The sequence below is a fragment of the Pteropus medius genome, unplaced genomic scaffold (genome assembly GCF_902729225.1).
Source record: "Pteropus medius unplaced genomic scaffold, Ma_sr-lr_union100, whole genome shotgun sequence".
Taxonomy (NCBI): domain Eukaryota; kingdom Metazoa; phylum Chordata; class Mammalia; order Chiroptera; family Pteropodidae; genus Pteropus; species Pteropus medius.
In genome coordinates, this window is record NW_024355205.1 from 33,690,130 (window position 1) to 33,715,595 (window position 25,466).

Here is a 25,466-nt window from a genome sequence, read left to right on the forward strand (position 1 = left end):
TTGATAATGTATTTTTGTTTTCTTGTAGTGTCTATCTGGCATTGGTATTGGGGTAATGGCCTCAGAATGTGTTAAAAAAAGAGGAAAGAGGAGTCCTCTTCTTTAATTTTTTGGAAAAGTTTGAGGAGGATTAATTCTTTAAATGTTTGGTGAAATTCACCAGTGAATCCATCTAAGGTTTTTCTTTTGGGGAGGTTTTTTGTAATTGAGTCCATTTCTTTACTAGTTATAAGTCTATTTTGATTTGTTACTTCTTCAAGATTAACTTTTGGTATATTGTGTATTTCTAGAAATTCATTCATATGGGTTATCCAATTTACTGGCAAATACTTGATCATAGTATATTCTTTTTTTTCCTTCCATAACATCAGTAGTAATGTCCCTGCTTTCTTTTCTGATCTTAGTAAGTCGAATATTTTTTTTTTCTCAATGTAGCTAAAGGTTTGTCAGTTTTGTTGGTCTTTTCAAAGAACCAACTTTCGGTTTTGTTGATTTTTCTCTCTATTCTCTATTGCCCTTCCCATATTTTGAAGCAAATTCTAAATATGTAATATCTGTAAGTAATTTAGTATTATCTCTAAAATATGAGATTAAAATTTTTCATTTTAGATTTTAAATGAGAATTTTAAAGCACAAAAACAATACAGTTATTATACCTTAAATATTAATAATTCTTTAGTCTCAAGTCTAGTCAGTGCTCAAATTTCTTTGGTCCCTTCATAAGTATTTTTCCAGCTGCTTTGTTTGACTTGGCCAGATCCAAACAGAATCCACACATTGCATTTGGTTGCTATGTCTCAAATTTCTTTAAATCTGTAGGTTTTCTTCCAGTGTTCTTTCTTTTTAGTCATGGAAGGAACCAGAACACTTTTCTTTTAGAATTTCCCTCATTTTGGTATCATTGAATTTTTAAAAAATAACCTCTCAAAAAAACAAAATACCTCTCTTGTATTTCCTGTAAACTGGTAGGTAGATCTATATCATTAAACAGATTCAAATCTTTTCCTTTTGGAAGAATTCCTCATAGGTGTTATTTCTTCTTATTGCCTTGCACTGAGGTACATAATATATGTATTTGTCTCCTTTTGTTATATTAAGATCAATTAGTGAGTTTAGGCGGTATGCTAATACATCCTTCGTAAAGTTCCCTATCAGTCATTTACCTAATGATTTTAGCATTCATTAGTAGTCACACCTAGATGCATTATTTTATTAGGAGTTGTGAAATGTGGTACACAAGTCCAGCCTGGAGCCAAACTCAATTCCTTTTGAGTTGGTGGGAAATCTATAAAGAAAACCTAGTTTTCCTGAGGTATTGTTCATATAAAATAGGCAGGGTAAATGATTGACTGCTGCCTTATTTCCTAAATACTTTCCAGAGGTAACCAGTTGGTTTTTTTGTTGTTGTTAATATCATTATGAACTTGTGAATTTTAACATTTACTATGTTTCAGTTCATTGTGGCAATTTTCCAGTGTTAAATTGTCTCACTTTGGCTGGAGGTTTCTAAACTGACTCCTGTGTCTTTATTATATAAACCTGAGTAGTCTTTGATGATTTTCTTGTTTTCTGGTACAATAGGGTGTTTGAGGCTCATCTAATACATTTTCTGTTTTAGAACAGGAAATAGCCATTCCTCCAAGGAGCTCTGGTTCTTTTCATAGAGACCATAATCTAGACACAGACATATTCATTGCTTCTTGTTTGGACATTTCTTCCAGGTCTTCTTAGTGAACTGAGCTAGGAAATACTTTTTTCTTTAAGAGAAAATATATATTGACTATATACCAATATTGCCAATTTAGAAGTTTCATTTATTTTCTTAAGATTTTATATTTCTAGAATTCTGGTCTTTTTTGCTGGAAATTTTGATTCCTAACCATATAATTATTTATTTGCTTTTCCCATATATAAACACATGTATTCATATACATGCGTACCAATACCGATATCATTCTAGCCATTGGGTGACAGAACAAGTTTAAACTTTCTTTGAGAGATTATCACATTTCTGTGCTTGCCAGTCACTGGAAATAATCCCTGTGCTCATCATAAGGCTTCTTCATCCATACTATTCCATGAGTCTGTTTCTTTTTGATTGCTGAATAGAGTTCCATTGTATGAATATGACAGTTTGGTTATCTTTTCTACTGTCGATGGATATTTGGTGTCTTTCCCATTTCGGCTATTATGAATAAAGCTGCTACAAACATTCTTGTGCAAGTCTGTTCTCATTTCCCTTACATATATATATAAATACCAAGAATTGGAATTGCTGAGTCACAGGGTAAACACATTTGACTTTATTAGAAACTACTTAACAGTTTCCTACAGTTTTTGTGTCTTAGTTCAGGCCGCTACAACGAAACACCATAGACTGGGTGGCTTAAATAACAAACATTTATTTCTCACAGTTTTGGAGGCTAGGGAAGTCCCAGATCAAGGGGCCAGCAGGTCCAGAGCCTGAGGGTGCTCCTGGTTTGTAGATGGCTGTCTTCTCACTATGTTCTCACATAGCAAAGGAAGTAGGGCATGGGATAGAGTCGAGTCTCTTCCTCCCCTTATCAGGGTACCAATCCCATGCTCGGGGCTCCACCCTCATAACCTCCACCTTAATTAGCTCCCAAACCCCCCACCTCTAAATACTATCACACTGGGGATTAAGGCTTGAACATAGGAATTTTGGAGGGACACGAAACACTGTGTCCATAGCGATTGGTATCATTTTGCACTCCAGCCAGCAGTGTGCCAGAGGTCCTGTGCATTCTGTGCCGATTTCTAACTTTTCCCATTTTCCCTTGTCTTTTTATTCTGATAAAATTTGCCCAACATCTTTTCCCAACCCAGTATTGAATTTTCTTCTGTTTAATTTGTTGTGCACTTTTATTCCCCATTCTTTAATGTTTTATTAGTACTAATTCTGACTTCAGATATTTATTCCAGAGTTTTCACACTTAGAAAATGAAATGATAGGAAAGTGGGCTCAGAGAAGTCTTTTTTTTTTTATTGGTTTTTAAAGCCAAGTTAAGATTTATTCTCTTTATATTCATTTTCACTATAAAAGACCAAATAACTTTGGTCCCCTCAGAGTGATACGATTCTGCTAGAGTCAGTGCTTGGAGCCCAAAGGGAAGTTCAGTGGTTATTGAGGCATCCAGTCAGAGTGACTTGTGATAGAACTTAAGTCCAGCCTGGAGCCAAACTCAGGTCTCCACCAAATACTTCTCTCTCTGTCTATCTTTTTAAGAAAAGATTGGTCACAGTCTAGGGCCCCACTCTGGGTCACCAGCTCCTGGTGATGGCTCGCCAGGCAGGAATGGACATCATGTCTCAAAATTTTTCACCAAGAAAGCCAATTCTTTCATGTATGTTTAAGCATGTGTCTTAATCTTTAGAATCCTGGCACCTCAGGAGATGGTCAGAGGATTCATTTGTGAATTGACAACATTGGTCAGAAATGTGGAGAAACTTGATAGTTATGAGACATTGAATCCGGGGCTTTCCAAATCAGAAAGATTATCAGACTCTCCTGGGAGCTTGTGAAAAGTCAGGTACCTGTCCCCCACCCCCCACCACCCCCAGTTGGATAGTCTAAATCAGTGAGCTGGGCAGAGCCAGGAATCTGTACTTTTAAAACAGCTAGATGATCTACAGTACATATTTGTCATTCCCAGTCCAAGCTCTCTAAATCCTAGCCATAACTTAAGAGAGAACATGAAAAGTCTGCATATCTGTATTACATTATCCTAGTTTACTGTAGAAATGAGCTTTAAGAGCTTAATTCTTGTCAACATGAGACATCCATTTGTAGACAATTTGTATACCTTTCATACAACTGGCTAAAAGCATCAACCAGTGTTTATATAAGAATCCATGTCAATTCTTTTTCCCAAAAATGCCAGGAATAGTTGGCTCCTCAGATGAACCTGTATGTTCCTTTTATCAAGTAAAAGCTATGCATCCCAAGTTACTTGTTTCCTGGCTTTCAAGGCAGCTCAAGGGTAAACTGTCCCATTCGAAAAGGTCAGCTGCATCTATTTTTACCTTCTGATTTACAACCTCTCTTTAAAATCTTAAATTCTGTTTTTAAAAAGTGTGTATAACCACATCCGCTAATTGAGGTACAATGTAAGCAATCCAGGTATTGAACAATCCCAGAGCTTTGAACTCTCCAAAATGTTCTAGAAGCCAATATATAAAAAACATCTCAATTTTTGTTTACGAAAGGAGAAAGAGATATGTTGATTTCAGTGCTATATCTAGAGAGAGAAAGAAGAGGGTAAAGGTGGGGAGTGGGAGAGTCACCTGGGGAAGGCTTTCTTCTGAAAGGTTGCACAGGGCAGCACTCATTTTTGTAAAGTCCCTTGGTCTCGGAGGCCCAGAAACCTGCTGTTAGCGCAAGGTGGATGTCCATCTGTCATGGCCCATCTCGTCTCCACCAGGCTCCCAGACTAATGTATGCAACAGGATTCCAGTTAGTTTAGAATGAGAATCAAAGTTGCCTTTGAAACACACATGTCCATTTGACCTGCTCATTTAGTCCAAAGGCTTCGGGGTCATTGCCCTACCCATCCTTTCCCACCCCAGGTCCCACTGTTCCCACTTTGTGCCCCTTGTCAACTCTGAGTTTATTTAACTTGAATCCTGATTTCCCAGAGCTGCTCTTGCCAAACTTTATCATCTGAAGCCCACTTTAAATGCTCCCTTCTCTTCAAACTTCGAGCCTTTGCATCCAAAATAACCTCGTCCTTAGAACTGTAAGAGCACAATTGTCCTTTCACGCCGCTTTTCACTTTATCTTTTTATTATAATTATTTGTGAACATAACTACAGGAGGCTCGAAGATAGCCTCTGCGTCTTATTGACGTTTGAAACTCCAGAGACCAAGACAGGGCCTGAAACAGGTTACAACTGTGCAATACCGCTGCACCAGTGAAAGACAGACTCGGTAGTCCTGGGCGGGTCAGAGTTACAGTCCCCCCGCCGTCCTACGGGACTTCTCTCCCTTTTACCCTTGCGGGTAAGTCTGAGTCAGCTTCCCCATCCACTGTGTATCCAGCGCCAACACTGGGTCCAGCGTAGAGCAGATTTTCAGTAAATGTTTGCTAAAACAATGAGTCAGCAAGGGAAGAAAAGATTGAGCGAATGAATCGGCGAGCTCACGCATTCTGCCATCCGTGCGTGGGTTCAGCCGGGAATGAATGAGGTGTTGGCGCGAGTCCTGATTGGATGACTCAGCCGCGCGGGACGGTCCTCGGGGGCTGGGCCGGGGCGTGGCGTCCGTAGCCACGCCCACACAGGGCGGGGCCTGTGTGCGCGCGGGAAGCTTAGCGCGCCGCGGCGCCGCTGACTGACCGCGTTCCTGCAGGTACTGCTTCCGCGGCGCCGGCTCCCGCGTCCCGGTGTCCCCGCGTCCCCGCGGGTCTCCGGACCGGGCCGGGCCGGGCTGGGCTGGGTTCGGGCGAGAGGCTTTCGCTGAGGGCAGGCGGCGGGGCCCGGGACAGCTACGGAGCAGCGGGCGCTCCGGCGGCCGGTTTCCGCCCAGGTCTCCGGCCCCGCGCGCTCTCTCCCCGCCAGGCTTGGTCTGGGCTTCCCGGGCCAGGCGCCCTGCTTCGTGCGGCCTGGGACGGAGAGGGCGTCCCCTGCGCTGGGAGGCCCCCTGCCCTGGGCGGCCCGCCCCTGAGACGTGGGTCCCCCCGCAGCCCCGGTTCCCTCCTCTGGCCCGTCTGCCCGGCAGCCCGGTCCTCCGCGGCCCCCTCCCCCGGGCATCCGCCTCCTCCCGGCGGCCCGGCCCGGTCCCTCTCCCCCGAGCAGCCCCTTCTCCTGCGGCCCCCTCGCGCAGCACCCTCTCCCGGGCGTCCCGGCCTCTGGCTCTCCGGGTGCCCCGCAGTCCCCACTAAGCGGAGGGCAGCCTGCCTGGCCCCTTTATTTCCTCGCACTCCTGTTCCATTTTGCGTTTCCGGACGCAGCAGAAGAACCATCTGTGTAGCCGCCGCGGCTCAGCAAAGCATTTAGGTGGAACTCTCAAGGTGCTGCGTCAGCGGCCCCCATTAACGTCCTTTCCCAGCACAGCGTGCCTTTTTCATGGTTAGCAGGGCTCCTGCTTCATAATAATTGTTGAATCCATCTTTCCTGCTATAATATTCAATTCATTACCAATGATTTTCAGCTTTCCTCTGTCTTTGGAAAACGAACGGTGCCCGAGGACTATTTTTGACCCTCCAAGACTCAGGAGGATGAAAGTCATCACTTGCGAAATAGCCTGGCACAACAAGGAGCCGGTGTACAGCCTGGACTTCCAGCACGGCGCAGCCGGGAGGATCCACAGACTGGCTTCCGCCGGGGTGGACACCGCCGTTAGGGTAAATCGGGTGGAGGTAGAAAGGCACAGGGAAGCACCATTGACGGCAGCATCCTCCAGTCTACTTCCTCATCTAACCCAGAGGAATAAGTTCTCAGGGCCTTGAGTGAAGAATGAGAGCAAAAGAAGCAGCTTTATTCCTTGGGTCATGTTTCCTAGATCGATGTAACTGGATGCCCCTCATTTTAGAATCCTGAGCCGGGTTCCTACTGGGGACCGATTTGCACTAGGAAGTGGTGGGAGAGAGGACAGCAGGCAATGGGACTATTGGTTTGTTTCAGAAAGAGTTTTCTTCATTTTATGTTTCAAAAGAGAAACTACATTTTCGTCTTGAGAATAAGCATAGTATAATTTTAGCGTGCACGGTGTGGTAGGTGCTCATTTGTATGTTTCTCCGAATGAGTGTTTTGGTATCAACAGATCTGGAAGGTAGAAAAAGGACCAGATGGAAAGGCCATTGTTGAATTTTTGTCCAATCTTCTTCGCCATACCAAAGCTGTCAATGTTGTGCGTTTTTCTCCGAATGGAGAGATTTTAGCATCAGGAGGAGATGGTGAGTATTGTACTTCAAAATTCCTTAGAAACCACATAACCATGTGTCTCATGTTAAATAGTGAGATTTGAGCTAAATATGCTTTTTTATTTTAGAGGTCGTTTGACCTTCTTGATCTATTATTTAGATAGTTTAGTAAAAAAATGCCCTGGGGAGCATGAGAGGCCGGAGGACAGCAGCTTAAACTGAGAAGACCTATTAGAAAATGGCCCCTTTCCCACTTGCTCTTACGGGGCTGGTTTGGAGACAAGTAGAAGGTGTTTACCAGTCTGTCAGAGTCCCGAGCAACTGTTCTGGCCTGGCTTGATTGTTGGTTTAGTAATGGTAAGTGATCACATTCCATTCTAGGTCTCTGTATAATTAATAATTAATTGGCTTAGGGGGTATTGTCCAAATGGCTCTGAAAATCATTAGGTGGGAATAGATCGATTCATATTTTCTGTTTGTGTTTAAATGGCATAAAACTTGTTGAAGTAACTCAAAAAGAGTTAAAAATAATGATGGAAATTTATTCAAGGGTCTTAGAGTTTGCATACTAGGAACACAGCTAGGGAAAAACCTGCAAGTGTTCTAAAGAAGAAAGAAAGTTAAGAGTTCTTATAGCCAAAGACACATTCTTGGGGATGACCAGTCCTGCATTCTTAGGCCTAAGACTGGTCCAGGAGACGGTTATCAGTCAGGTGTCATGCTGTCTCTATGATGGGTGTCAGGTTGTCTAGAGCAGTGGTCCCCAACCTTTTTTGGCACCAGGGACTGGTGCTCCTATGAGAATCTAATGCCTGATCTGAAGTGGAGCTGAGGCGGTGATTAGCGCTGAGGAGCGGCTGCAAATACAGATGAAGGTTCGCTTGCTCCCCCGCCGCTCCCCTCCTGCTATTTGGCCTACTTCCTAACAGGTGACGGATTCGTACTTGTCTGCGGCCCAGGGGTTGGGGACCCCTGGTCTACAGGACGGGCACCATGAGGTTTGGTCATGTCTGGTAGTCTGGATAATGGATGTCAGGAGGCCTGGACACGTGAGTTTTTTAGCGGGCAATCAGAGGGTTATCTGGAGGTATGGTGTATGTCCAGATATAGAGCCAGGCATTGACGCGGGACTGGAAAGTTTAAAGAGTTTGAGTTACCAGGCTAGTTAGAACAAGAATAGTCTTTTCGTGCCTCGACCTTCATAATGCTAATAATCTTGGCAGCTTAGTTAAAGTGACTTCATTTTATATATATTCCCTGTCGTTACTCTTTCTTTAAACAATACAGAAAAAGTAAATTTTTCTACCATGCTCTAACACTAGAACAGTCTAGAAGTCAGTACAAAGTAAAACAGAAATCTCAGATTTTGTTTGCAGGAGGTATTCTGTGCTGTGATGTCCTGAGGGCAAGCGGGGAGGGGAAGGTGGTGAGTGGGAAACACCACCTGGGGGCGCTGGCGGGCTGTCTTCTGTGGGACTGCACAGGGCAGCACTTGTCTTGCCAAGTCCTTTGGCCTTGGCTAGGCCCAGAAACCTTTTAGCCAGCACGTGGAGAGTGGCCCTCTATTGGGGCCAATCTCCTCTCAACCAAGCTCCCAGAATTCCATACGGCCACCTCAGTCACTCTCCTGCAGGTGTTCTCCAAGGGGAAGCCCGCTCGTGGTCAGGTTATGTGGTTGAGGGTGGAGTCAGAACCTGGGGAGTTACAGGACTCAGACAATTGATGACGTCAGGCTAAGGTATCTGATGCATCTGTGGTATTAATAGCTAACACATATATGGCTTACCGTGCGCCGCTCATTGCATCGTAAGTGCTTTATGCGTATTAACTCAATCCTCACAGCAGCCCTCTGCGGTCAGTATACTGTTATTATCCGTGTTTTATAGGTGAGGAAACAAGAAACATCAAGTGACTTACTGAAGGTTACACAGCTGGGAATGATTCGCCAACCCTAGTGTTGGTGGCTCCTTGTTTTTCTCCTATTCAGTCATTCATAGGTTATGGCTTTAGATTTGTTAAATGTTGTCAGTCACTTCGCAGTGATGTTTTGTTGGCCTGGGGACCCTTCTGTTTAAGGTGACTTTGTATAGCTCTGATCTGGTATGAGTTTGATTTAGGAGTTTTACATTTTTATTTTTATTGATTTATTTATTTTTAGGCGCGGCAACTCTTGGTCGACCTGACAGATTGCAAGGACATTGTCAGCTTACAGTCCCTTTTTTTACATTTTTAAATTTATTTTATTTTATTTATTTATTTTTATGCCCACAGCACCTGGTCTTCCTAGGTGGTCTCCCATCCAAGTACTCATCAGGCCCGACCTTGCTTAGCTTCCGAGATCAGATGGGATCGGGCTGATTTAAGAGTTTTAGTTCTGAACACAAACCTGTTTTTCCTGGCTTCGATGCTTAGAAGTAAATTATTGTTGCCACGGTGTCTGTTGAACAGCATAAATATTGTTTAATAGCCTAAAAACCCCAAAGTGAAGCATGTGCAGTAAAGCAGGGCTCATCTTTAACGGGGTCATTCCACAGATGCTGTCATCCTGTTGTGGAAGGTGAATGACAACAAGGAGCCAGAACAGATTGCTTTTCAGGACGAGGATGAGACTCAGCTGAATAAGGAGAACTGGACCGTGGTAAAAACCCTGAGGTAACTGGGGCGGGATCATGGGCGCGATTCATCTTTACGTGAGTGTGTTAAACTGACGTGCATTTTGACTTTTATATCACACTTGAAACTTGTACTCATGCAAGACAAATAAGAGAATGGTTTAAAAAGCTAAAAGCATGATTAAAATGGATTTTCTTAGTTTCAGATATAAATTTTCCCCTAGTAAAATGGAATCAATTTTAAAGATAAAATTATCCTTCCAGATAGTAGATTGTAGCTATTGCTAATATAGTTCCAGTGGAAATTTCTAAAATCCTATTCTCATGTGTAGTCCCTGAATTTGCCTTTAGATTTTTGATACTTTTTCTCTCTTTTCTTCCCTCTCTTTCCTCTTTGGATTCTAGGGGCCACCTAGAAGACGTGTATGATATTTGCTGGGCAGCCGATGGGAATTTCATGGCTTCTGCGTCTGTGGATAACACGGCCATCATATGGGACGTCAGTAAAGGTAGCTGATAAGTTTCTGTTATTATCTAAAAAGCCTAACCCGTTTTATCTTTAAAGGCATAAGAAGAGTTTCTTTAGTGAGCTACCTTAGGTGTTTGGCACAATAGGTTAGAGATTAGCCCATGTGCCATGGATCTAACTCAGTTTTAAGGTCCCAGGTAGAATGTCTGAGGCTTAGCAGTGATGTCATGAGTTACTGGTGCCAGAGCAAGGCACACCCCACGTGCTTGGGGATGCAGCCATGATGGGGACAGGGCTGAGCCCTGCCTAGGTGGAGCTTAGGATCTTGGGAAGATTAGCAAGTCAAAATTAATGGAGCATTGAATGCTCTATGTTGGGGTACATAGGGTCAGGTTTCCATTTTAGGAGATCGAGGAAAGCCAAGGGCACCTCACCTCTTTTAAAGAACCTGTTCCCTAAGTGCAGAGAGTAAACAGGAGAGAAGTTACAGCTACTATAAAAAAGAACAATGAGATGCCAAAGGCCAGCCGCGGCTCGTGCCTCACCCTGCAGCCCGTCACTCAGGCTCCATGTTTCCTCCCCAGCTTCTCCCTCTGATTTCCTGTGTTGTGCAGGCTGCCGATTCTCTCAGGTCCTGGGCCCCCTGGTGGGCTCCCTGCCACCACAGCACTGCGTCAGTCCGGTGTCCATGCACTCCGTAAGAGGGCTCTTTTGGTACCGTGCCATCCAGCTAAGCCATCTGTCTCGTCTCGTCTCTGTCACTCTTTCCAATCAGTCCCCGGCATTATGCAAAGTGGAGGACCAGGGTCACTGTCCTCTCATCCCCAAACCCGGCCATTGTCCTGGATAATTTGTGTGTACAGTCCATCCAGCACCCCGCTGAAGCCAGCCGTGGCGACCTTGGACATTGCCAGCATGCTGGGCACTGTTGTGGGTGCTGGAAAAATACATGAAGTGGCCACGCTCTAGCGAGGTGTCGGACAAATACACGAGTGGGGACAGTGTCAGGTAGCGGTAGGTGCGGCGAAGGGGTGGGAGAGTGATGGTGTGATCAGGGAAGGCCCTCGGAGCACGCGGCGTTTGCACAGAGACTTGAAGGAAGTTGGGGAGCAAGACGTGCGTTATTTTGGGGAAGAGGGTTGCAGCCTGTGGGAGCAGCACATGCAGAGGCCCTGCGTGGGAGGAGACGGATAATGGACAGGAGGGGGCGGAAGGGAGGAACTGAGGGTGCAGGGGTGGCAGAACCAGGCCGCCGGGGGTCGCAGACCACGGAAAGGCGTTTAGATTGTATCCCAAGTGTGACACGTGCTGCTGAAGGGGTTTCGGCAGGAGAGTAACCAGATTCTATTTCTGTTTTAAAAAGATGTGTCTGGGTGGCAGATGGCAAATTGATCCTAGGAGAACAGAAGCGACAGCAAGGGAAGCTGTTAGTGGTATAGGAGTAACGCAGGAGAGAGGCGGTGATGGCCTGGGCCCGGGTGCTAGTGATGGCGGGGCTGACAAAGGGATCGGTTAGGTTGTAACTTGAAGAAAGAGCTGACAGCATTTGATGCATTGACCGTGACTCCAAGCTTTTTGACAACCAGGTGAATATTGGTGCCATTTCCTGAGATGGGACACTGGGGGAAGAGCCAGTTCTGTGGGGAGTGTGGAAAGTAAGGTCACGTCCTAGACCTCGCTCTTTTTCTTTTTCCCTTTTTTTTTGTAAAGGGTTTTCCTTTTCTTATGTGTAACATAGGCAAAATTATTTAAGGTCAAAAGTTTTTTATTTCAGGAATTCCACATGTGAGTCCTTTTATTGTCCATCACCTAGTTCCCCCGAAATCTGAGCCATAATCTTTAAAAGAGCACTTTTAAAAAGAACGTTTGCTTAATCCACAGTTGTCACATCATGTCAGCTCACAGTTCTCTTCGCTGGGCTTCTGCGAAGATCTCTGTCATTTTAACTGCTCTGTCAGTGACATCTTAAGCCAAGTGTCCCCCTCGCCCATCAGAACCATCTCCGGCGGTTCTCTCAACACCTTTACTTTCTGCTCTTTCTCGCCCCAGAGACTTCAGGTCCCCTGAGCCCTCTTATCGTCTTTATACAGCTTGCTCCCCAAAGTGATCATTTATGAACCCAGTCCATTCCCTCGGACCCTTTTCTTCCATCCGACCCACCGAGACAAACCCCAGACGGGATCGGTGTCACAATCTCCCTTTTTTAGTGTCCTAGTCCCAGGCTGAGCACGTGGTTAAAAACCTGCCACCCTGCGGACTGGGCCAAGCTCAGGTGAGGTCTCAGTGTCCCCCACCCCCTCTCATTTGGGAAATCGGACTCCCCCTCCTCTTCTCTCTAATAACTCCCCCAAATCACCACAGGTCTCCTCAAGCCCTCTTCTTCACCCCAGGCCACCTTAATCTCAGTAGACTCCCTAAAAGGCGTTTCAAGAAGGAGCGGGGGCAAGAAACATGCCCACCGCATTCACATGTGTCTGGCGCTGGCGACAGGCAGCGTAGGGGGTGGCAACCATGGGGGGCGGCAGCCGTGGGCGGTGGCAGCCGGGCTGCAGGGGGCTGAGCGAGGGGAAGGTGAGAAAGATGGGAGAGTGAGTGTAGACCCCTCTTCAGAGAAAAGGTGCTCGTTTTGTTTCGTTTTTGTTTGTTTCTGTTTTTTAAATGAATGTCAGAGCTTCATAATTCCCTCTTTTTATCCAGATAATCTCTGTGTGCTGGAGTTTTTCTTCTAAACATTTCCCCTAAAGTCCCCATCGGTCCCTGTGAGCACTGCTCCGGTCCAGGCCCCCCTACTGGGCTCTCACCTCCTAACTGGTAACACGCTGTGCTCTTTTCAAAGCCCCGGTTCCATCTTTATAGTCAGATCGCTTCCTCTTAGTGTTCCTCTTGGCCATGTCGCGACCACACAGAGCCTTGTCCTTGCACACAGGGTTTTTGTCGCGTACTCCTTCCGCCTCTGTCTTGCCGTTTCGGCCCTTCGCCGTACCCTCCAGCAGTTCTCAGTTGCTGTCACTGCTCCTGAGCTGGTTTTCACCCTGTGGGTTTGCGTAGAATACCTCGTCTCCCCCCTTCAGTGACCCCTTTACCCTGCCTGACCCGGAGAACTGGGTGCAGCTTGTCTCCTGCTGCTGTGTGTCATAAGCACAGTCTTATGAAGGCGCAGTGTGCTTGCCTGTCGATGGGTCTGTCTCTGCCATCAGGCTCCGAGTGCCTGGGAGTGGGGGCTGTGTGGAGTCATCTTTGTGTCCCCAGAGCCTGACACAGAGTTTGGTAGAGTCTCAGTGACCGCCTGCTGAATAACGGAACGGTATAAAGGCGGTGATGTTTAAGCTGTGTACACCATTTGTGCTTGAGGAGGTTCTGGTAATGCTGTCGTGTGCTTTTTTTGTAGGACAAAAGATCTCAATTTTTAATGAACATAAAAGTTATGTACAAGGAGTCACCTGGGATCCTTTGGGTCAGTATGTGGCCACGCTGAGCTGTGACAGGTATGTCGGTATGTCTATTTACTTGAAATTTTCGCAGAGGTATTTTATCATGACTTAACCAATATAAACTGTGCTCTAGCTCTGATTCTTTTGTTCCTGGTTTCATAGAATGCATTTTATTTTACCGTTATTCTTATGACGTAAGAAAAATTGGAAACTAATTAGTGCAAGTGCCTTACGTGAAGTTAGCACTTAGTACATCTTTATCGAATGGGTGAATGAATGCAGAAAAGGCTTTAAATTAAGTTTGAATTTCACGGGCAAAAATGTCTTGTATAAATATGCCTTAAGCAAGGAGAGGTACCTAGCGGTAGGGTTGGACTGTTTATTTCATGGTTTGATTACAATTTACTACTAGTGACTTTAGTGACTCCATTTTAGTTAATGTAAAATAAATTCTTTTGTCTCATTTGAAAAGAAGACGTACTGTTGTGTTTACTGGTATTATTGCATTTAATTGTGTTCTTAGAACAAAGATTTAAAAGAATCAGAGGTGCCAGGCATATTACTCATCAGTCAAAATAGTCCTTTTGAATATTTTCCTACTATTTTTAATTATAGCAAATTTAATTTCAGATGGCCCTGGAATGAGAGCAATATGGAAGAGTTAGTGTGTATTTTTCATAAACTCTTCTGTAATATTTCAAACAGCATTTATTTCCTGATGTATGTGTTTTTTTCAGGCAGTCAGGAGCAAAACAATCTGATTAACTAGTGGGAATAATATGAGTTACAAGCAACCAAGTTTCTCTGCTGATGTTTTCCTTACTCTTGCAAATTCTAGAGGATGAGACTTCAACACAAAGTAAACTTCATCACAGTCATGCATATTGCCACCGGCCAAATGTCTGAGACCTGAAAAATAAAGCTAGACCTAAAGTACATCTTGAGAAGTTGCAACATGCAATAGAAAAATGAAATGATGACCTGTTTTTCCACTTTATTAGTGCTGTCTTTTAGCTTGTTCATCCTTCTGTCATAATTATTCAGTTAAGCGGGAAAGTCATTGGTAAATGGTTTTGCAGACCAAAACTTATTTAAGCAGCCTTCAGTTTTGTTAATAGATTGTTTCTATGTGAAACATAATTCGTTTACCAGAAGAGATGAATCAGACCTTTCTTCTTTACTTAGGATCCTGAGGGTGTACAGCATACAGAAGAAACGTGTGGCTTTTAATGTTTCAAAGATGCTGTCTGGAATAGGGGCTGAAGGAGAGGTATGAAATATTTGGATTTTCCACTGTCACAGGACTTTAGTTGAGACTTAGAAAGTCGTGAGCACCTCCGTGTCTTGCAGCTAAGTCACTGTCTCAGGAACCTGACACCTGACCCACAGGAAGCTTTCTTCTCGGTCTAGGCTTGGTAGGGTGGTCTTGTCTGCCTGGGGCTGAGACAGGGCTGATGGTGGAGGACAGGGGTTTTCTACCTTGGCCGCACCGTGGAATCACCTGGGAAGCATGGTAAATATGGGTGCCTGGGCTCCCCGCCACCGAAATATGGTTCACTGGGCTTGAGGTAGGCAAGGCCCCTGGGATTCCGAGGTGTAGTGAGGGTCGAGCGCTCGGAGGACCCCAGCACTGGAAGGCCAGGTGGGTCTCACGCTGAATTGTCTGGCAGCGGGCAGTCCGCCACTTGGCAGGTAGATAGAGAACTCGGGTAGTAGACGGCAGAGACCCAGCCATTGAGCTGGTGTTCAGGAACAGGAAGGATTTCGATCTTGGCAAGAATGGCAAATGAAAATAGGACCCTCATCCTGGAGGAGTCAAGACTACTGAGGCAGGCGCTCAGGCCAAAGGGAGCAGGTCGGTTACTGGCACAAAAAAGGGCCGGGCCGCAAATCCAGCCGTAGGGCGGCAGCTTGAGGCCGCGTGGGCCGTGAGCTGGCTGCCGCAGAGGTCGCACACTTTGTAAGATAAGGAGTGATGCCTCCTTGGAGTCTTGAGAATTAAAGCCTCGATGTTCTTAAAGTGTTGGTGAATGGCGGCAAAAACTTTCACACAGGTGTTCAAGAAATGTTTGAAAAGATGATATGATTACCAGTTTAATAACCAAATAATCAACTGTATTCTTTTAAAAAAGTATTCAATTGGAAATACTAAGCGTATACACAGATAACAAGCAAAGGGCTCCTAGTCATCCTCCTGCTTTCTCCCGGTCTCATCTCCACACAAACCACTGTTGACAGTGCGCCGTGTGTTCTTCCAGAGGTTTTTAAAAACTAATTGTAGAAGCACACAAACACATACACGTAGGCACACACAGACATTCAGCTTTCCTTAACCAAAAGGGGCCATCCATTCGTCAGTGATTACTCTCGCAGTCCTACATGATTATTTGATTTGTAATATAGTTTCGTTTCATTTATTAGTATGTCAGTAATAAATGATAATACGTAAAGAAAAAAATCCAGGAATCGGTAAGCCTTTATTGTGAATGTAAAGATTTGGAATAATAATTAAACTTTGCGCCACAGGCAAGAAGTTATCGGATGTTTCACGATGACAGCATGAAGTCATTCTTCCGTAGACTTAGTTTTACTCCTGATGGATCTTTGCTTCTCACACCAGGTGTGTTGAACAAGCCAGGGCCTTGCCAGGACACTGGTCTGAGTGAGTTCCGGAGTGAGGGCCAATGTATAATGTGTAGAGATAGAATAAAGGCAAAAAAAAAATAAGAATAAAATATAAGAGGAGGAAAACTGGAGAGGATAGGAGAGGGAAGAATAATGCATTAATGTAATGCGATGCAGGTTAACTTTCGAGAGTAGTTGACTAAGAAAAGCAAAATAAGGAAAATTCTAAATAATATTTCATTTTGTAAAATAAACTAAAAAAAACCCCACCATTTGCTTACATAGGCAATTCAGTTATAACTGGCTGTAATGATTATGTGAGCATGGAGGAAATATAGAAATGACATAATGGTATGTCAGCGTGGATACCTGGGGATGGAGGATGGGGTGTGGTGGGGACGGAATAGAAATACTACTGATGCTGTCTGTGGCCGTCCCCAGTCGATATGAAATGGTCACATGTAAGATTATGTATGTGTACATGCATCGACATATCAGCATAACACAGGGAGACGTTCCCACGAGCAACCGGTTTTGATGGTCCTTCTCTGCCAGGGTCTGACCTGGTTTTATGTACATCCTGGGGTGAGTGAAGAAGAGCTGTCGAGTGTGGGCTGCTCCCCGGAGCAGAGTCAGCTTCTTCAGGGGCTAGAGGTTTTGGCAGATGGATGGCTAGCTCTCCTCCTGGCTCCATCAGGCAGACGGGAAAAGGCCCAAGTCTCAGCCTTTGGATGGCAACTGAGGTCAGAATCCGGGGGACTGAGGTTGGGTATGTAGTCACAGCGCCTCAGCAGGCATTTGGCTGGATTCTCACACAAAGTTCTGTAGCAAGGGTTCCTGCTTTGTCTTCTCCCTGCCCAGGTCCAGAAGTGGTTCGGGGGGTGGCCGAGGCCCTCAGGTGAGATGACAAGCGGGTAGAAACAGAGTAAGGGCTGAGCCCAGCCTGTGCTTATATTTGTCCCCAGTCACAAAAACATTGTCCGGGGAATATACATCTTTTGGAAAAATTATTTTACAAAGCAGAATTAGATGCTCTTGAGTTTTCACCGGCGGACAATTTAGTAAAACGCTGCCTTTCGTTCCTGTCCCTCCCTTTCCCTGCCTCCCCAGCCGGATGCGTGGAATCTGGTGAAAATGTAACGAACACAACTTATATTTTCCCCAGGAGAAATCTTAAAAGGTAAGCACTCGAAGACCTATTTGAAACATTTACTCTTTCTTTTTTACTTTTGTTGAGTAACGGTGCCGTTTTCTAAAACCACGATTGATCTTTAGGCCTGTTGCTCATCTCCCCTGTCCTGGCAAGGCGACGCTTGCTGTCCGCTGCTGTCCCGTCTACTTTGAGCTGAGGCCGGCGGTGGCAACAGGTACATCAGAGGTTGTTTGAGGTTTTCTCTCCGAGGCAGGTCACCAGGGTGGGGTAGTGGCTTGGATTTTATCTTGTGGGGAAAGATGAGTGTGTGGGTTTGGTTCAGGTTAGTTACTCCTAAGAGCTGGAGTAAAGACCGATGTTACCAAAATATGCGTTAGCTGTTCGCACTGTCCAAAACACACTTTCTTTGCTTAAAGCTACTTTAAGGATCGAAGCAGGTCGAATGTCATTCATTGTCAGTTTTTTATGCATAAGATTACATATGAATTGGATTTTTCTTTTCCGCAAGCTTGCGGGATTTGGGCCATTATTTCTACAGATGTGTTTTGTCATCCTCTCTCTCCTTCGGCGACTGACTACACATGTTAGACTTTTTGAAGTTATCCCACGGCTTACTGACGTTCCGTTTGCTTGATATTTTTCCTCTGTGTTTTATTTTGGATTGTCCCTATAGCTGTATTTTGAGTTCACTAATCTTTTCTTCTGTGTAATCTGCCCTTGGTGCTGTCCAGCATATTTTCCATCTGTGACACTAGTTTTCATCTCTAGAGTTCTCTTTTGGGTCTTTCTTTAGATTCCATGTCTCTACTTAACATTCTCCATCTTTCTATGGTCTACAGTTTTTATAATAACTCTCAGTGTCTTTGTCTACAAAGGTTGGTTTTGATTGGTTTTTTTTTTCCTCCTCATTGTGAGCCATGTTTTCCGGCTTCTCTGCATGCCTCGTAATTCTTTATTTGACGCTAGACATTGAATTTTACCCTATCGGATGCTGGGTATATTTTTATTCTTACGGATATTCTTGAGCTTGATTCTGGGATGCAGTGAACTTGCCTGGAAACATTTTGCTTCTTATGGGTCCTGCTGTGAAGCCTTGTTAGGTGGGATCAGAGCAGCATGGAATCCAGGGCGAATTTCCCCACTTCTGAGGGAAGCCTCTGAGTGCTCTAATCCGTGCCCGTGACGTAGGAGCTTTTGCACTCTGGCTGGTGGGGACATGCGCTCTTTCTGGCCTGTGTGAGCTTCAGGGATTGATCTTTCTGGCCTGTTCTTGCACAGGCCTTGAGTCACTTCCTCACATACGTGCACTGCTCGGTGAGTGCTCAGCCTCGGGGGGGGGCGCCTCTGTGGGTCCGTGCAGCTTTCCCGTCTCTGCTCCTCCACTCCATGAGCCCCGGCCGCCTTGGCCAACCCGGATTCCGGGCTCTGTCCTCTCAGCTCGGGGCGTCTGCTGGGCGCTACCTGAGTTCCCCTTCCCTTTGCTGGGCCTGGGGACCCCGGGCGGCAGGCCGAGGCAGTCGTAGGACTTAGCTCACTTGCTTCCCAACTCAGGGATCGCTGTCCTTCTTTGCCTGATGGCTGATGTCCTAAAAAACTGGAGGGTGAATCAAGTCCCTTTTACTCCATGGCTGGAAGCAGAAGCTGTTTTTAATTTTCTAATCCTTTATGTGAATGAATATAATGAACTCAGAAGGGCATTAAGACATCACTTGATGAAATGTCTCTACGTGACCCTTATGTTTTCTTATACGTGACCCCTCAGGTCAAAGCCTCATTCACATCCTCTGCTCTTTTCTCTGCTTTTTGGACTTCCGGTGCCCGTGATTCTTGGATCGTGGCCCAGCATCCTCACTGGTTCATACATGGTTCTCCTTTATTCACACATTCATATATAAAATAATATGAAGAACGAAATCTTTTTGTAAAGCATCTAGCAAACTAGTCTTTAGTTAAATTATGTTATATGTGTCCCCTGGGAGAGGACTTCTTGGGGGGGAATTTATTACTTGTTTCCTTTGGGAACTTGGCCCTTTCTTGTTTTACTGTCCTTCCTTTGTCCCCATCCCGCCCCCCGCCTTCCCTGCAGACGGACAGTCACAAGAGCAGGGACCGGAGCTGGTGCACCTGCCCTACCGCCTGGTGTTCGCAGTGGCTTCTGAAGACTCTGTGCTCTTTTACGACACCCAGCAGCTCTTCCCTTTCGGTTACGTGTCTAACATACATTACCACACGCTGAGTGACATCTCCTGGTGAGTGGCAGGTGCCGAGGGAGGGTGGATGGAGGATATATAGCATACGTCACCCTGGAGCACACCCCTGGGTCAGGGAGCATTTCGTCACTACAGAGGACTTTTGGGCCTTCTTCACTATTTTTTAGAAGGAGTTGACAGAGCAGGAAAGCCGTTTCTAATTTGCTGTAATTCCGCTTCCTATGGTAACAGCCGTGGTGTTGGTGCCGTTCTGATTGCCCCGTGGGGTTAATGTAATTCTCATAAATCAGGAGGACTGGGGCTCCCTGGTTTGGGCGTCTCACCAGGCTGTCTGGGCAAAAGCCCACACCTGTGAGCCGCCCCCACTGCCCAGAACCGCACCTGGCCCGAGGTGTCACTCCATGCTCTGCTTTCCCCGTGAGTCCTCAGGCCCTGGTCCCCTGATCCAGCCCCGCTGTCTGCTCAGGCCCAGCTCGAGTGCTGGCCGAGGCCTGGCCACGCAGCAGCCCCTTCTTCTTATTCTTTAAAACTTTTCTTTCCTTATTTTAATTTCCTTTTTGGAAACAAAAAGTTATTTTGACCTTTATTCAGGTGCATTGATGACAGAGCAGAGATCGTAGTGCCTTAGAGAATCGTGTCGGGGTTGGGAAAGGAGAGGGTGTGAGGAAGAAGTGCCACAGACTCTTTCTTAGTCGTGTTTCTCCCCGACCCACCTTCAAACGAAGCTCGTGACGTCGCTCAAACTTCGCGTTTCTAACTAGTAATGAGAGTGTGAAGAGTGGCCTGTAGACTTTGGTAAAGTTTCTGACTTTTTCTCCTGTTTTGGAAACAAAGGTCCAGCGATGGGGCCTTCCTGGCCATTTCTTCCACGGATGGTTATTGTTCATTCGTGACGTTTGAGAAGGATGAACTTGGAATACCTTTGAAAGAGAAGCCAGATCTGAGTGTGAGAACTGATCCAGCAAAGAAAACTAAGAATCAGACACACCAAGGGTCCTCGCCGGGACCCAGACCTGGAGAGGGAACGCCCACTAGCAGAATCCAAGACCCCAGCAGTCCCTGTGAGACGCCCCCTCAGGCGAAACAGTCCCCCACCCCAGCAGCCGCCAAGGACACGCCCTCGACTGCCAAAGACACGCCCTCAACTGCCAAGGACACGCCCTCGACTGCTGCTGCTGCCAGAAGCTCGGCGCCTGGGCCTTCAGAGGAGAAGAAGGCCCTGCAGCCCAGCAGTCAAAACACGAAAGCCCACCCGTCCCGGAGGGTCACTCTGCACACCCTGCAGGCCTGGAGCAAGACGACACCCCGGTAAGAACTTTTGACGGAAGGAGAAATCAACACTGCAATTGAAAAACCAAATTCATGCTAAAAGCCCCCCAACCTTTAGCAGGTGAAATGCCACACAGCAAGTACTCACACTGCTGCCAGAGAGAGGATTCTTAACCCCAGTCAGGGAGAGCCACCTCCTTGCTTGAGACCTCGATGGGCCCCCTGTTCCCTACCTGTAGGGTAAGGGCCCTGTGCACGGCACGTAGACTGTCTGGGTGTCAGCCCTCACTGTCCTTTGCCCGTGAACTCCGCCCTCTGCCTTTACCTTGCTCTGGAAAGCCCTGCCCCTTGAGGCAGGAAGCGTGTCCCCTTTTTTCCCGTGCTCCCTTGCCCAGAACTGTAACGGGCACTTCACAGGGAGGGAATTAGAGGGACACCTTGAGGCGATTTTTGCTGCATTTCGCAGCCTGGCTCCTGGTGACCAGCACGTCTGGTCTAATAACAGAGAGTCCCCAGGCGATGGTGCAGATGTCCTCTACCTGTTCACAGCAGCCGGCTGCTGAGCGTACCTGAGTTCCCTGCCGGTGCTGCAGGCGGAGCCGTCTACACTGTCAGGTGTCTGCCATCCAGCAGCGGCAGCCCCCGTGACAGTGAGGGAGGTTGTCTGCTCTGGCTCGGCGTGCTGCCTTCTCCACCGGTCCCCTCCCTGCCTCCCGACCTGCTAGACAAATTGTCCTGGGAGGTGACCAGGGTTGGAGGTCCACCAGAGGGAAGGGGTGGCAGTGACAGATGACAGAAGCACTGTGGGTCTCTCTCTGCTCTGTTCACGTGACTTCGTCGCAGATCCATACTATGGCTTGGGAGCGTTTGGCTCTTTCTGAATCTGATTTCTGTCTGCAGACTAGCAGTTTTCTTTCCTATTTGTTTTTAAGTGGGGGAAGGGAATGACAAGGTGTTCTTTGAAATATTTTTGGCATTAAAGTTTTTCCCCTCTTAATTTCCTGCAAGCTTCTTGCAGTTGTCATTTTTTTAAAAAAAATAATAGTTGTTGAAAATTAAGAATGTAGACTTTTAAAAAAGAATTGTCTGTGTTTTGGAGCTTTCCATAGTAGATGCCATGTCTTAGCTTTATATTGGCAGCATCCAGGAGGGCATTCAGCATACCATTGGCAATGAACAGAGCACAGGTTTTGAAAATTTTAGTTGACTTGTTAAGGTTTAAGTTGAGTGTTATAAATGTGATGGTTTAACTTAGTACGTGAACATAATCTTTAGTTACTAAGTGGGCGCATTAACGTTTTATTAAATTCTTGCATGATGTGATCTGCTGCAGATGGTAAATCTTTCCTTTGGGCAGTTTTGAAATTTGATATTGTACACAAACGACTCCCACGACACTAATTCACCACGTCCCCCTCTACTTCTTTTAATCAAGGAGGATAAACTTAATACCCTTGAAGACAGATACGTCGCCGAATTCTATACCAGCCAGTGTGAATTCTGCCCCTTCCACAGAAGAAATCCAGTCAGGTAAGTGATGCTGTTACTGGTTTCACATAATTAAGGAGAACATCTTCTCTTTTGTTCTTTTGGAAATTACCACGCCCTAATTTTAAGTCAGTTCTGAGAAAGCAAGGATGCATCTTACTAGACCCATCATCCAAACTCACTGGCCCCTTGTCCATTCTCAGCAGGGGCCACCTGCTGGTGAGAGCATGCGCAGTGAGGCGGGCGGCTCGGGCAGGCTTCTGAGCCTCGGCACTGCCGACGTTCTAGGCAGGTCATTCATTCTCTGTTGTGCGGGCTGTCCTGTGATTGTAGGATGCTTAGCAGCACCTCTGGCTGTTGGTACCCATCCCCCTACTCATGACATTCTAAAATGTCACCAGACATTGCCCACTGTCCCTTGGGTGAGAACCACTTATACACATATAGGACCTTGCCAGGCAGTTTAGTTCCTCGTCTGGCACAACATTTATTTCATAGACGTCAGCTCTTAACTTACAGAAGCTTTCGCCTACTTCCCAGCCTCACAGTTGTTAATGTTTCAGACACGCCTGGGGACCCTCAGGGCAGTCCTCTGGAGCTCAAGCGGCCCAGACTCGGCGACAACGAAGGAAGCACCCAAGGTCTGGACCCTTGACGAGCCTCGTCTTGCGCTTGAAGGCTGCCAGGTCTGGGGACCTGCACATGCACAGGGAAGGGGCGAAGCTGAGGACCTCAGACCAGGGGCACGAGACGGAGCCCGACGGATGCTAGGAACCTGCTTCTGAACAGAAGACACACATGGACTGGCTTTTCTCCAGAAATACGTTTGCTCTTGTATTCGGTATACAATTTTACCCTGGAGATGTGAACATTTCAGTAGACCAAATCCTCTTTTTGATGAATTTCTGAAATTGGAGCAGTTCAACATTATCTGGTGTGAAAATAAGTCCGTCCTCTCTTGACCTACTTCTGTGAAAGTGCCAGCACTTCATGGGTGGACTCCTAAATATAGCTGGAATTGGAAACAATTTGTGAAGCTTTATTCTGTGGAATATTAAGAGTGTTTGAATGGTTATTAGCTTTAGCATCTAAATAGTTGATTAATTTTTGGAAGTGTGTTATATTTGCTTTCTAATTTTAAAGGTAATAATGCTCATTCTAGAAAGCTGGTAAACTAGAGTGAAGCAGGAAAAGCGGGGTGCAGGTGGGAGTCCCCAACGCCTCACCCCCAGCTGGAACCCTTGTTACCGTTTTGGCATATTTCCTTCTTTGCGCTTTCGTTTCGTTTCGTTTTGTTTCTTAGGGAGAGAGTTGAGAGTTTCCTTTCGATACAGTTTGGTATCCAAATAGGTTAACTGTTTAGATTGAATTTTTAAAGCAAAAAAGTGACTTAGCAGTTTACACCTCTGCCTTTGCTTTCTCCGCCCCTGGGACGATGACATGTTCTCTTTCTGTTGGGAGGAGACTCTAAAGTACAATTTTTGCTGCAGGAAACAGTCAAGCGAGGAATCTTCTCTTAGCTCAGGAGACACCGGGTGGGGTGACTGAGAGGTGGCTAGTGTGGCACCTGGGCGGAACCCCACTTTAGAAGCTGGTGCAGCTGCTTCACACTGAGAAGGGGTGTTACAGTTGAATGTCATACTGCTCGACGTCTGTCACTTTGGCATAATGAACACGAAGCCACGCCACTGAGGGCGTTCCCTACCTGACAGCCAGCAGCAGCAACGGAAGCGCTCAGACCCGCCCACCAATCCTCTGCCAGGAATCCTGACCAGGGGGAGAATGTGCTCTTTTTAGCTCAAAGCCTCAGCAACAAAGAAAATAACCAGCAAAATGCATCAGTCTGTTGCTCAATCCGCAACCTAGTTAACCAGAAAAAGAACCGCCTCCTTTTTAGATGTGAAAGCGGCAAATAGGAATAATTTGCAGAGACTTGGACTGTGAGTGTGTGCAGAGTTGTAACGCACGTGTGGGCCACATTCAGTGTGAAGATATTTTAAACCGTCAGGTAGTATCTGTTGTGACCAGCGGTTGTCAACCTTAGCTGCACATTGAAATCACGCAAGCTGGCAAAAATATGGACACCTGGGTCCCTGCTCCAGAGGGTCTGGATCGGCTGGGGCGTCGTCTGAACATCGGGATTCTTTCAGGCTCCTTGAGTGATTCCGAGGCGTGGCCAAGACTAGGAAATCAAGAGAAAAAGCTTTCCCTGGACATGTCTCTTCTGGTAAATGCATTTCAACTGAAAGCTTTTTCTTCCTTATGCTCTGGTTCGTCACTGACTTACAGAAAAGCTTCTTTGCCAGGGCTGTCAATCCTAAAGGATGACGTGTGGGAGATGCCATCAGGTCTTCAGAGAAAAAACATGGTCTTAGACTTCCGCGGCTGACCGAGGTGTATCTTGTAGTCGTTGATCCCTGTGCACAGAGGAGTGATTGTGGGTCCTGTGTTCTCGGTGACTGGGCCTCCTTTCCAGGCCACACCCGCGGAGGAGCCGGATTCGGGTCTGTCTCTTGTGCCCCAGTAATGGGGGTCTGCGTGCAGGGGCCACCCTCGGCCTGAAGTATGTGTTTAGAGGCATGACTAATTGCCTGTTTGTCAGCTGTCACCTTGAATATAAATTACAGCATCGCAATAAAAACCCAGCCATTACCTCGGTGTCCTGATCTACAAGTGTGGCTTCCATCGTTAGTTTACTGGGCGACCCTCTGCAAAGGGACCGTTGCTTGCAGGTTGGGCAGGGCTCCCCCTGACGGCAGACAGCACTGTGTGTAAGGACATCCTTCGCGCTGGGGGTTTGTTTGTTTGTTGTGCACTTTGCCAGCTGCCTCCAGTGGCTCTGCTGTCGGGAGCCCCTGCCACTGGGTGGCTAGAAGCAGGCGAGGCTCAAGCAGACTGCTGGGAGGACTTGACCTGCGTCACCCGGAATCTGGGAGTGTGACAGTGGGGACCGGGGCCTGCCCCTCACCCGTGGGTCAAGGAGGAAAGCTGGCGGGGTTGCCCAGGCAGCAGTGAGGAGAGCGGGTGGCGAAGGGTGAGGCCGCCGTCACATGCCGGGGCCCACAGTAGGTGACCAAGCCCGAGCCATTGTGGAAGGGGTCTCGTCAAGGATATCCACCAGGGAAGGGCACTTCAGTGGAAAGTCAGGAAGTGGGCAGGGAGCAGGAGCATAAGTCACACCCTGTCCTCCAGTGACTCGGTTTCGCCCCCTTGCAGCCACTTCTGCTGTCCTTGCTGAAAGCACTCACATCTGCATTTTAACGATGCTGTAGACCTTTCTTACCAAAATAGTCGTCAGCGTCCATTTAAACAACATGAGTCCCCAGTC

At 46.5% G+C, this 25,466-nt stretch overlaps 1 protein-coding gene and 1 pseudogene across 3 annotated transcripts; one reads left to right on the top strand and one right to left on the bottom strand.

Moving 5' to 3' along the window:
- The first annotated feature begins 5,280 nt into the window (after nucleotides 1-5,280).
- Nucleotides 5,281-24,790, top strand: CHAF1B (chromatin assembly factor 1 subunit B). 3 transcript variants are annotated; one of them, XM_039857343.1, is made up of 14 exons: nucleotides 5,281-5,368; nucleotides 6,170-6,362; nucleotides 6,782-6,914; nucleotides 9,416-9,533; nucleotides 9,899-10,002; nucleotides 13,351-13,447; nucleotides 14,579-14,663; nucleotides 15,920-16,013; nucleotides 17,129-17,198; nucleotides 17,294-17,385; nucleotides 19,258-19,420; nucleotides 20,216-20,689; nucleotides 22,086-22,180; nucleotides 22,702-24,790. In XM_039857343.1, exons 2-14 carry the CDS (start codon nucleotides 6,237-6,239, stop codon nucleotides 22,791-22,793), a joined length of 1,743 nt encoding a protein of 580 aa, XP_039713277.1. In that variant the 5' UTR covers nucleotides 5,281-5,368; nucleotides 6,170-6,236; the 3' UTR covers nucleotides 22,794-24,790. The 3 variants fall into 3 exon arrangements, with proteins under 3 accessions (XP_039713277.1, XP_039713278.1, XP_039713279.1); XM_039857344.1 differs by lacking the exon at nucleotides 5,281-5,368 and adding an exon at nucleotides 5,404-5,545; XM_039857345.1 differs by lacking the exon at nucleotides 5,281-5,368 and adding an exon at nucleotides 5,881-6,087.
- Nucleotides 9,144-9,261, bottom strand: LOC120599181 (uncharacterized; annotated as a pseudogene).
- Nucleotides 24,791-25,466: the final 676 nt, after the last annotated feature.